This window comes from Podarcis cretensis (genome assembly GCF_951804945.1).
Source record: "Podarcis cretensis genome assembly, chromosome: 1".
Classification (NCBI taxonomy): Eukaryota; Metazoa; Chordata; class Lepidosauria; order Squamata; family Lacertidae; genus Podarcis; species Podarcis cretensis.
The window spans coordinates 109,074,857-109,088,102 of NC_137170.1; the positions used below are offsets into that span (position 1 = coordinate 109,074,857).

Genomic DNA, 13,246 nt, shown 5'->3' on the forward strand with positions numbered 1-13,246 from the left:
TGGTTTGCAAAACAGTCTTTTATTGTATCCGTGCCACACATACTAGTGAAAAATAACACTCCTAAAAAAAAGAGAATGCTACCTTTTCCACAACGTTTTGTTTTAAATGAAACTTCAAGTACTCTTACATAGGTACAAAAAAAATTCTGATCTATTTGCCTCCAACAGGCCACCACAACACACAGTAGATAAAACACAGTGGTTACAAATGTCTTTTTGTTATTTCTGTGGCAAGGCAAATGGAGGGAAATGTTTTTATGAAAAAATACTGTGTGCGTAGGAAATTGTCACAATTTTATTCCACATGGATACAAATGATTATACTTGAATCTGAGGCCCTGGTGGCTTGAAATTATATAACAAAATAGAAAAATGGAAAACTAATATCCCCTACACCCTGTTTTAAAGGCAGGCACTACAAAGATTAAGGAGACTCCACAGTGTTGGTAGAGGATAATTACTGTACAAGCCATATATCTATAATTACCTTAAAACTAAAATAAAATGCTACAGTCCTTCTAAGGCATAAACAATAATGTCTGCAAACAATATGTACACATCATACATATTTAAAACAAGACTTAATATAAACAATAATGAACAGTATATACATATGTCTCATTTTCTTCACTGTCTTGAAATACAATTTAACTACACAAGTGATGCAGCAACATATATATAAATGTACTTGTAACTCTACAGTAAAGTTTAATTTTTCGTGCTTTTTACAGCACATCAGTGTAAACAGTTTTACTTGGCTTTGTTTTATATTTTAAAACATTCCTTGTTGTATTTTCAAGATTTAAAGCAATTTTATTTTCTAATTCTTCCTTTTCACAGAAAACGAAGAGTCTGGATGCTATTTAATCATAAATAATTCATAAAATTAAATACATTTACTAAAAAATAAACTACAAAGTAAAAAAAAATGAAAAATAGATATTTATTGAAAGGGAAAAGAGAACATTTTTCCCCAAGTAGAGCTCTGGTGGTTGAATATTCAGTGCGTTTTGATATATTTTAAATTGCTATTGCACTATTACACCCCTTATGTTTAAATTCTTTGGGTGTGCTTCCCTGTTCTACCTAAAATAGTTTGATAAAACACACAAACCAAGAACCAAGGGCCATGGTTGCTGTAGGAGTGAAGCCTTAGGAATTAGTACCACTCCCCAGTGATACTTTAAGGAAAAATAAAACAGTCATTAGTTATGCATGTGCCTTGTACTTTAATGTAAATACAGTTCACATTGCTGGTCTCATTTATCCTCATTTAATAAAAGAAAACATGTTGGACTGTGATCACTTCAGCTCACTTTGAAAATCTCTGTCCATTTTTTTTCAAAATGTTTCCTCATGTTGTGGCCAGCCCGGCCTATGTCAGAATCATCTTCATTAAATGTTTCACAGTTGTCAAACACAAGCCTGACATCTACAGCAAAGGCTTCAAGATTAGGATACCTGAAATATCAAAGAGAGCAAAATTTCCTTAAAATACAGAACGGAAGCAAAGGATCTAAAACCTTCACCAAGGAGGAAAGATATAACAGGATTAATTCAGAACGGCACTTTGTTCATCTTAGATTTAGTCTCACTTCTTTGCTACGTGTTATCTTAAACACAGCAGGTGCTGAATGATACTGGCACCACAGCTTTCAATGAAAGTAAAACTGAGCACACCTGGTTTGGGTCCATCCAAATGAACAGAAAGCCCATAAACGTCTGAAGTTTTAATGCAGTATGGGCAGCCATTTTACCCTAAATAGCTCCAAAACCTGAGAGAGAATGGGGCCCAAGTCATTTCCAGGATTTTATGGATTCAGCATCACCATAGCCCCCTTCTGAGAACAAACTGCCACACCTAGTACCCACACATTAGACTGGGCATGCATGTTATCTGTCTGTTGCTTTGCAACAGATACTCCAGCCCTGACAAAAGCATATCCCTTTATGCCTGCACAGGATGTGGTACAGAAGCTCCTCCATTTGGTTTGTATGACTGCAGCAGCAACTTAGTCTGCCTCTTAAATATCTATGGCTTCATCCTGAACAGTGGCATGGCCTAAATGGTCATTAGCACAACTCCCGGAATCAATTGCACTTTTGGTCCACCTCGCCAGCCATCGGAGCTGGGCACTGGCTGGCCGATTGTCTACTCTTTCACCTACAAATCCTCTCGGCACACCAGATTGTTCACCCAGTGTTCTGTTCCAGTAACAGGGGGGGAAACTTGGAAATCTGATTTTACCCAATTATTAAATTAAAAAAAGTTGATGCAATATTACATTGACTTTTTTTTGGGGGGGGGGGAATGGCACTTCCTTTGATTTTTACTTACTGTCCATTACTTAGCTTCTCTCGAATGGTGGAAAAATCCATGGGTTTCTTTATAACTTTCCTATAACCGGGAACAAGTTTCAAGTTTACAGGAAGCAGGAAAGGCCATGCATCTTCATGAGTTTCCAATTCAGACAGCAGAACGCTAAGAAAGGCACACGCAAAAACAATCAATTGCTGAACAGCTTGGTGCCTCACACGATATTGTCTAGCTATACTTATCTATAAATATGAATGCTGCCTGCTGTGAAACACACTGTACCAGTAGATAATAATTAAGTTTTATCTAGATTTTTAAAGCAAAGTTTCAAAGATAAAACATATTACTTGGGAGGAGAAATGAAAAGTAGAAGAGATTTCCACTAGTGGATGATGATGATGATTAAAATTTGTATAATGCAGATGGGGAAAGGTGCTGAAAGCCTAAATCTCAACAGGAAGTGATCTTACCATGACAATATCCCCCACTTTCAGATCACCCTCTTCCTGCCCAGCCGAGAAAACAAGGTTCGGAATTTGACCTGTGACAATTGTTGGACCAATGACATGTTGGGACAGCGCCATGCCTGTCATGGCAGCCATGATGTCCAGAGCCACCCCAGAGTTAACTGCTTCGGCATGGATGTTGAAGTTCTCCAACCTCAGCAGTCTGGGAGTCCTCAACGCTGCCTCTGAAACTACTGGGCAGTGAGGCAGGAAGTAAACCAGCAGATTGCCTAATCTGTCACTAACTGCCCATGCCATGTACCCCTTGCCAGGCCTTCCCTCCCTTCGCCTTCCACAGTAATTGGGGTCCCCCCTTGCTCTCTCCAGATCCTCTCTTCCCAGGCACACCTTATGCCCCTTAATATGCAAAACAACAACAATCAAAAATTTTAAGGCACACAATTTAAAAAAGCAGTTAAAAACAATTTAAAACATTTTAAACATTTTAAACATGATGTTATGGGGGTGGCTTTTGTTCTTGCCTCCTCCCAAAGTAGGTTATCTCCCTTGGGGGCATTGCTGCCCCCATTGGCCCCGCTCCTCTGGTAGACTGAACGCAGGTGGCCTCTCAATCAGTCCGTCATCAGGGGGTGGGGGAGACTTCCCTCTGCCGGCCAAAGGTGCAAAAAGGCCAGCTTCCTCAAGAGGAGGAATAATTCCAGGATCTGTGGAGGAGGGCCAGATGAACAGCTCACCTTCTCCACTGATGGTCTCTGGCTGCTGCTACCTTCAAGAATGGAGTGCCAATTCTCTGGATATCTGGAACCAACCAGCTGTCAGAGCCTGGACAGCTGATCTGTACTATCAGATGACCCCCAAAAGAGCTGGCTCAGGCAGAAATTACATGAGATGTTTACATCCGAGTCTACCTCAATCACGTATACAATGAATGGGTGCCGCCCCTTTTAAGAACAAAAGGGACACGGGGGGGGGGGGAGAGCCACGCTTATCTTCATGCAGACCATCACCCAAACACCATTTTCTCCACATCAGGCTGGGGGAGAGGTAGCAGGGAGGTAGAATGATGAAGTTCATTCATTCAAGCTTTTACTCTGCCATTGGGGTCTCCTCCACCTCTTTCTTACAAATGACTGGGACAGACCCAGGTTTAAACAAATAGGTCATCTGCTGCAGCACTGTGTGTACTTGGAGGGTTTCAACTTGCCCATAAACAAAATTTAAAATGAATATACCCAGCCAGCCAATACCTGCATATAGCCATGTCCTTAGATTCATCACGTTTAGCTTTCTTCACAGGAGAAACACTTTCCTGTTTTGTTGGGCTAATAGAAATATTTTCATCCATCTTTCTCTTCTTAGAGTCCATTTTCCCTCTTTTAACAGAGCTGCTTGTAGATGCAGAGTCCTCTTCTTCCACTTCTGCTGCTAATGGCAGTTTCTTGCCTTTCTTATGCTCGTTGCTTTTCTTCCCTTTGATCTGATTTTTTTTCACTTTTAAAGTTTGACCACTTGCCTGTAGCAGGAAGAAAAAAATCCCAATAAATGAAGACAAAAACCTAATGGCCAAGCAAACATGCTTGGAATGCTCCCCCCCCCCCCCCCGGCTAAGGTGAATCTAGGCACATCACTGTTTTCTTTTCACACGCCCCTTCCAGGATGCCCTCCTACCAAGAAAATTTATCGGCCCTTAGAAATGATGGGCATATTCTTACTGCATTTACCCTATAAAGTCAGTGGCCAGAATCAAAAGCACCACAGGCAAAGGCTCTGCTTCTACAAGGGGGCTTTTCAGCTCCTCTGTCCAGCAGAAGGTTCCCCTCCCCCTGCCTTCCAAAAACCCTGAAGCAGGATCCTATGAGACACAAGGACTGCTGGTGGAAATAAATATCCCTTTTCCTGTGCACATACTGGTGCTTCCTGCTTGTGAATGGGGAGGGCAGGGAGACGTTACATCTGGTCTGTTTAAAAATACATGAATATTTCAAACAGCAAAATATTTGGGTGGCGGTAAAAGAGAGCTTGATTTATAGAATCCTCTTAAAACCAGGCCAGTTTCAAGGCCACTCTAGAGTTCTACAGACATTGCCAGAAAAGATTCCCTTTTTCTCAGAGTGTTCAGTCTTCAAAGAAAAAAAATTAATCACTATAACTGTTGTGACGATTCAACACCGCTCTATCAACTTTAAACAAAGGCTGTAAATTTGCAGTAAACAACAATGTACCAAATGGAAGCATGTAAATGGAAGTCTGTTTAACATTTTTACTTTAGATGTGGAACAAAGAGCACACTAATTAAACAGGCGATTGATACTAAAATGGAAGAAGCTGCAAATGAAAAGGAGACCAAAGGGGGTAAAAACCACCAATAGACCCAGACAGATTACAAAACAATGCTTAAGAAAGCTAAGAAGTGAGATTCTATGTGACAAAATAAAGAGCCGTATTCATCTGAATCCAAATAGCTTAACCATGCTGTTCAGCAAAAAAAAAAAAAGGGGGGGGCATTTTGAGAACAGATAAAATATTATACAAAAGTTATGGCTAGAAAAACACACCCCATGATTTAAGGTTATATACACAAAAACATACAGTCAATTAAGGATAATAGCAGATGTCTTCCAGGAATAAAAGACATTTAAAATAACTATTAATTGTAAACATCCATGTTTTTTACATGAAATAATAACAAAAGCCTTGTAGCACCTTAAAGACTCACAAATATATTACGGAATAAACACTCATGGACTACAGTGCACTGCAGAACATCACAGACAATCTTGCTTCTTTGCTACATCCTCCTTCATTATAAATGTGGATAAAGGAGGTTTTGCTCTATGCATACATTGGGAGATATCCAACTTTACTCATGCTCAGAGAAGATCCACTATTCCAATGAGACTTTTGTGAATATAACTTAGTTGGGTCCATCACTCATAGCAATAAAAAGAAAAATACATTCCTTAACACTTAACTTGTCTATTGCATTTTCTCTCTTGCCACTTAGGAAGTGTTCCCTTTTACACACTATATATCGTTATGGACACACACACAAAAACTGTTTAGGGAAGCTTTTAATATCTGAAGGACTATTGTATTTTAATATTTTATTGGAAGCCATCCAGAGTGGCTGGGAAAACCCAGCCAGATGGGCAGGGTATACATAAATTATTATTATTATTATTATTATTATTATTATTATTATTATTATTATTATTATTATTTGAAGCAGTCCTGAATGGCAATAGGAAAATGCAGAAGACAAATTATGTGTAGATATATCTAAATTTCTTAGTTATCATTTTCTAATCCTAAATTCACTTTTCCAACATTTCCATGTCTGTTTGCAATTATAAAAAACCCCCTCAGAAATTACATCAGTATTTTAGCACGTTTCACCTAATGTTCATTTTTTGCATGCAATTTTCCTTAATATACAATTTTTATAAGCAATGCTCATAATATACAGTGGTACCTCGGGTTAAGAACTTAATTTGTTCCGGAGGTCCGTTCTTAACCTGAAACTGTTCTTAACCTGAAGCACCACTTTAGCTAATGGGGTCTCCTGCTGCCGCCGCACCGCTAGAGCACGATTTCTGTTCTCATCCTGAAGCAAAGGTCTTAACTCAAGGTACTATTTCTGGGTTAACGGAGTCTGTAACCTGGAGCGTATGTAACCTGAAGCGTATGTAACCTGAAGCGTATGTAACCCGAGGTACCACTGTAATTCATTTTGTATGCTATTTTCACTTATATATGCATTTTTTATAATCCTCTGTTGTTGGGAGAACTACATTATAAATTCAGAAAAGGATAGCTGTATTTCAGTTCACACATTCATTTCAAGAGGTGCAAATTAGCTAGATTTGCATTAAAATGTGAACTGAGCCAAATTTATTCCCAGTACTTATTTGCCAAACACGTGACTATTTTTTCAATGAAGTAGCAGCTTGAATGGATGTTGCATCAACACACAATGGCCTATATCCAGAGGAATGTGCACGGTTCCCACACACATCAGAATGATTGTCAGAGGATATTTATGCTTCTTCAGAAACTACCCCACAATATAAATAAAGCAGCACTTAAACAATGTCAAGCACAGAAGATGCATACTTTTTATACAGTCATACCTTGGAAGTCGAACGGAATCTGTTCCGAAAGTCTGTTTGACTTCCAAAACGTTCGAAAACCAAAGCGTGGCTACTGGTTGGCTGCAGGAACCTCCTGCAGCCAATCAGAAGCTGTGGAAGCTCTGTTGGACATTCGGGCTCCAAAAGAATGTACACAATCCGGAACCATCACTTTGCAGCATTCAGGAGCCAAAACGTCCGAGTTCCAGGGCATTCGGGATCCAAGGTACAACTTTACTTATCAACGGGTTCACAAGATAAAATTACAATATAAAAACACAAAATAATCAAAATATAAACAGAAACAGCAAAAAAAAAACCAACCCACAACACCCCCCCCAATAAATACAGTTTAAAGCAATTGAAACCCATTTTTAAAACATTTAAAAACACAATTAAAAAGCAGTTTAAAAGAATGTAAACAGTACTCTCTGCTGGGCAGAGAATTACCAGATAGGGAAGCATTTGTTCAATTTCTCCCCATGTTTTCAAGTCTTCCATGTATCATAGATGAAAAACAGGCATGTGTGAATGGTCACCCTATCAGAACATTTAATTTTTTTATGGACAGCTAAGTTTTGCAGAGTCTATGTGCAATTACTGCATGCATGGCAACTGCTGGAAAGCAACAGAACACTGAACTGGAGAATTTCCAAGGATTCACCTTTAAGTTAGAATTACCTTTGCTATGCAGGCAGGACAAAACCAGTCACCATCTGGAATAGTACTGATCTTGGGTCTATGGCAGTAGGTATGGCAGCCTTTGTCACAACCATCACAAAGGAGAAGAAGCTCCTCGTTATCTCCTTTTCGACATATTTGGCAGTACTACAATACAGGGGAAATACTTTAATTATGGCATGTAGAAACATTCTATGCACGTATTAGAGAATAAAATGCAATTGAAAACTTAAGAAATTCTGAGTGTCTAAGGTTATATGGCTTGTTTACACCAAGTGTGGAGCCAGAGAAATACAGAAATGGCCAGTCAATCAAACATTTTTCTTTTCAATTTTTCTCTTTATTATAGACTACATTATAGACTAAATAATATATTTATTACAGATTAAACACTCTGCTAGGGATTCGCTCTTTACTTTAGGACTGCTCAGCGTGGGGGAATTTTAGGAATTTAAATAATTTTGTAACTTTGAACAGTATTATTTCCCAAGACACTTAACACGGACATTCTACTGTATAGTGTGACTGCATCATACACATGGGTTACATTCCAGGGATGGCATGTATACACAAAAATGCATATACTCAAACCACCCCTGAGTGAGCATCCTTACCTTCTGGACCTGGCACATTGAGAGGGCCTTACCTCCACCCCCCCGCCCAGCTTAGGCCTGCTCAGCGCATGGGCTCTGAGATTCTCTCGCGCGATCTTACAGGGCCACTTTAGTTCTCGGGACACCTCACGAGAGCATACCAGAGCATACGCACCAAGTGGGACTTGCCCGGTAAGCAAGGCAGAGGAGCTTAAAAGATCTTTCTATGCCAGGAAAACACAGTGCAAAAAAAGCTTTTAAGCTCATTTAATTTGCGTGGTGTCAACTGCCTGGACTTTCAACTGCACAAGGCTTAAATCACACAAGTTAACTGCGCATAGGACTCAGCATGTGTAGTTCTGCTGGTGCAACAGGATTTCTGTTTCCTGTCCTCCCACCATGCACCTCCAACATCTGCTCTAGAGTGTCCCATCCAGCCCCCTGGAGCTGATTTTTCGGGCACACATGGGGCTGGATGGGACAGGAGAGAGGGGTGGGTCTTGCACATACGGAAGACCATCGCACCAGCAGAGCTGCAGCAATGGATATGTCCCTACGTATTTTTGCTATTCTCCCTTATTCTGATATGGAATCTCCTAGGAACAGTGTGCTACTCCTTTTTCATCTTTTGTTAGATTTGCAATAATTAGGTCAGACAAAAAAGCGAATGCGACTGTAATCAGACTAATGTAGGCGGGGGGAAATCAGGGGGAAAGCACTAGGAAATTTCAGATTATCAACATGTGGATAGTGAACAGGGTCCACTGTGCAGAAAGTAGATGTGCATTACAGAACACCAGCAATTCCAGTATCCTCAGTATTTTTTTTCATTTGGCCAAAACATGAAGTAAATAGATGCTGATTTCAGAAGCCACACATCTAATTTCAACAGATCTAAATGCCAGAGACCACATGCTATTCTGTGCACAGAGCTCGTCTCCTGATACGCCTCATGGCAAAGTTAGGGAATCATGAAAATAACATGCAGAACCCAATGCAACAAAGCATTCTTTTTGAGTGTTTGAGGTTTAACTAGGGAATGACAATTTTGTGTGGACTGCTCAAGTCCTGGAGCTCAACTCAGAAGATCCCCATGCTAGCGCTAAAGAGTCACAATTGTCATCAGTCCCAGTAGTAAAAATAGGGGTGTTCACTTGCTGTTAAACAGAAGCAATGTTTACACTTTGGGAATGTGATGGGATTCCCCCCCCCCAATTTCGTTTTAATCTCAGTGGAGAAACACAGTACAGAAACTATAGCATTTATAATGCCAGTGGAAAACTGTCTTAAGGTAAGAAGCAGCAATATTTACTTATTTACTGGCCATTGCCCATAATATAGATAAAATGTATGCTGGTAACTTCTTGGGTTATGTTATCAGGTAAACAGTAGGTTTATAAGTTTACAGTAAGTATAAAAGTTGGAGAAAGAATTAGTTAATTCAACAGTTCATATATTTCCATTGTTTAATTGTTAGCATTTCCCATTCATTGCTATAGTATAAAAAGCTTAATTTTCAGAAATCTGATGCCCAGGATTCATGCAAAATCTCTTTACATGCATTTGCATGCCTTTCATGAATATGCAATTAACACAGCAGTGCTTGTTAATTTGTCATTTCTATGCGGAGACGGACATTTCAGCCTGTGCGCCTGTACACTCGTCCAATCTGCACATACAGTTGTATTAAGTGGGCATGCAAAGAAGCCATGCACATCTTTTAAGCATGTACTTTGCATCTCATCTTTCTGAAAAAGCCTTTAATTGCAGTCTTTGACACTGAATCCCCATAATGGCAACACAGAAGGGGTCATTTTTTCATTAGCATGGTGACCTCTCCAAGAGAGAGGCACAGAAATGGCCATTCTAGCTTTTGGTTTTTGGAATACTAAGGTCAAAATATACCAGCAGAAGGGCTATTTGTCATAAGAAAGTTCAGAATGCTGAATTTGGCTACAAGAGAGCACAGCATGTGAATCAATGTAAAATGCACAATTTAACTTTTGTATTTTTCACAGGCAGCAATGAAAGATACACTATCAATTGAGGTATCTGGAAAAGGAGGAAAATAGGATACGTAAAAATCAGTTCACAACACTTACAACTTTCATAATAGATTTTTCCCATGCTATTGATTTCTGTAACTGCTGAATGCACAGAGCTACCTGTGCAGCACTGCGAGCTTCTGACAATGCCCTTCTCCATACCCTTAGCCCTGGAGCAATATCCTCTTCCATTCTGCATTGAAATATAGAGAAATTAAGCAGGTCACATCCATTTTCATCAGTTTCTGAACGTGGAACAATCATTGTCACATCGAAAGCCAAGCAATGACAAAAACGTACACAGCCAGTAAGGGTAATAAGGCTTAAGCAACTAAATTTGATGTAGTGCACAGACTGTGGCTACGTGCCTCAAAGCTTAGTCACAACCAGTTAAATGTAGGATAACTTTGCAGGATTAACATACATAACAGGGGGAAAAGAAATCTTACAAAGCACCATGCATAATAACGTGATCCGTGTGGATCAAAGACATACAAGAAGATACATAGATAAACACACAATAGAAAATAGGCTCCAATTAGCAAAGAAGCACAATAATTTTTCAAGTTAATCTCAATAACCTACCCGTCACCATCACCACTAACGGATGGTGCAGGAGCAGGGACAGTAACTGTGCCCACATTATCCAGTTTGATCTGAATGGTGGTACTTAAGGGGCTCTTCAGATACCTTCGCTCTATGTTCCGCTCCAAGTCAGCAAGTCTGGTTACAGCTATATCTAGAGGGTTGTCACTCTTCCGTTCTAGAGTACTGCTACTGCCTTCTTCTCCACCAGCACAATCACCATCACGCTTCTTGTGTAATTTAGTAATTGATTTATGTTCATAATATACCAGGTCTTCCCTTTCCGATGCAGGATCAGGGCACATCCAACCCTACATTTCAATAGAAAGGTTTCACATGTTTGTTTGCTACTGTAACCACCTAAGAATGATCAGTGGATTGTTTGCTTGAGTTAACCCTTACACTGCGCTTCTGTTTCCAAATGCTCTCCAGGAGACCAGAAGCTTCTTTCCTGTTTTGCTTCGACTGGGATAATGTTTACTTTTAAAGAACAGAGCTTTACAGCAGCAGTATTCTCTCTTACATTGTTTTGCACAAAACAGGCCATCAGTAAGACAAATCTTACATGAATGGTGCCCCTGGATCACACCCACAAGCCACTCACAGCATGGAAAGAACATACCTAACTCAAGGCCCAGCTTGTTGCCACAGTTCTGGCAACTTGTACCTTTTTAAAACCCTGCAATAATTTTAAGAACCCAAAAGTGGCCAGATACATAAATTCAGATTAACCACTGGTGACAACTAATGCTATCTTATTGATTGCCATGCCCAATAATGATGATAACTGGAATCCTAAGAGCTACCTAAAGGTATAACCAAGGCATACCTCTTACTCAGTGGGATTTTTGATTACTTCTTAAACAGAAGGCCACCAATGATTAGTTAAGTCACTGGGCTCATGGAACTAGCAGCATCATGCTTCTGATCCTGACTCATATTCCTTCTCTGAAAATTCTAACCACTGAAATGTCTACTTTATGTATGAGTCATTTAAAAAGGATGAAATCATCTTAGTCTAGGTGATATTAACCTAATGAAACTGTATTGGATTTTTGCCCCCCAGAGATGTTACTGAGAAAAACACTTATCCTCAACTGTAGAAACAGCTGCTCATAACAGTTTTGAATTATCGCTTTTTGCAATGACGTTACCGAAGAGAGGTTTTACTGAAGCACATTTTACCTTGATTTGCAAACTAGCTGAAGCCACTCTTCTCTCTAAGTCTTCCACCTGCTGAAGAATAGCAATATCCATATCCATGGCTTGCTCTTCTATGGACCAGTTTTCTACAATATCCCGTGTTACCTGATTTTCATCATTTTCATTTACTTCAATAATTGCAGCTGTATTTGGGAATCAGATTGGGTTTCTTTTAGTACAACTTCAACCTAATCAAGTTTGCAAGGTCAGGAATTGCTTCCTGGGGCAAAACATGTATTACATAAGAGGCCAATGACACCAAATTATAACAAAGGAAGAAAATCAGAACTACAGTCTTTCAACAACATTCCATTTATATTTTAAGAGACTCAAATTATTTGCAAAGGGGTTGGGGTAGTATAGAGAGATAAAGCAGACTGAAAAATCCATATAAAAAAGTTGAGAAGTCACTAATTACTTAATAATTGCCTGGATGAAAAGTACCAGTTATATGCCATTTTGGCTCATCAACGCAATCTTGAAAAATAGCAAACATCTAATCATAAATATGTAATAACACTACAAGTGAGTGTGTTTATTTCAGTTACATACCATCTTTATTCTTGAGGCAGGCTACAGTAATATAATCCATATGTTTTTGTATTTGCTTCTGTAAGGCCTTTTCTCTAATTCCCCTGAGATGCAACACTTTAAGCAAAGCTTTTAGATCCTCTGGGTCAATAATTCTCCACCAGCCAAACTGCATTTCTGAATCAAAACATGGAGACAATATTTTTAAGTTCTTGAAATAAAACACACCTTTGGCAACATTAAAACTCCTTGGCTTGGATCTAAAGGTACGTCTACAAATGCACCTGAGGCTTCACTTGAAAGTGTTTCCAAGTGGTAGTCAGAAGTTATACCTTTCTTGAAGAATATGGTACTTACCCTCTGGGATGGGCTTTGGAGTAGGGTAATCAACTGGTTTGGCTACTTCAACCACAGCAGAAGGTACAGAAGCTTGTTTCTCAGCTTGTGGCACAGGGGACTCACTTTTGCTAGGTGTCAAGAATGAATTGCCATTGCCTTCTGACAACCCTAATCCTGACCCCATACTAGACAAAGGGGATGAAAATTGAAGATTTGAAGTAATCACTCCAGTTGGCCATCCACAGAATTGAAGTCCCATTACAGGCAATCCTGTCTTCATGGGCTATGCAGGGAATATTTTGAAAAAATAAAGAGCCATTAGTTCTACTGCGACTGTACTTAGAAAACCGAAACC

General features: G+C 39.5%; 1 protein-coding gene across 16 annotated transcripts in view; it reads right to left on the reverse strand.

Moving 5' to 3' along the window:
- The window catches only part of BAZ2B (bromodomain adjacent to zinc finger domain 2B), a 188,042-nt gene continuing 174,796 nt past the window's right edge, over positions 1-13,246 (reverse strand). For 12 of the 16 annotated variants that reach the window (XM_079975160.1, XM_079975163.1, XM_079975148.1 and 9 more), the window contains 9 exons: positions 12,910-13,174; positions 12,574-12,729; positions 12,004-12,164; positions 10,819-11,129; positions 10,291-10,426; positions 7,596-7,742; positions 4,032-4,297; positions 2,339-2,482; positions 1-1,461 (listed from right to left, as the gene is read on the reverse strand). In XM_079975160.1, the coding sequence (XP_079831286.1) occupies positions 1,308-1,461; positions 2,339-2,482; positions 4,032-4,297; positions 7,596-7,742; positions 10,291-10,426; positions 10,819-11,129; positions 12,004-12,164; positions 12,574-12,729; positions 12,910-13,174 (1,740 nt within the window). In that variant the 3' untranslated portion in view covers positions 1-1,307. The remainder of the gene's footprint in view (positions 1,462-2,338; positions 2,483-4,031; positions 4,298-7,595; positions 7,743-10,290; positions 10,427-10,818; positions 11,130-12,003; positions 12,165-12,573; positions 12,730-12,909; positions 13,175-13,246) is intronic. The other 4 variants (XM_079975150.1, XM_079975154.1, XM_079975153.1 and 1 more) reach the window with 1 other exon arrangement.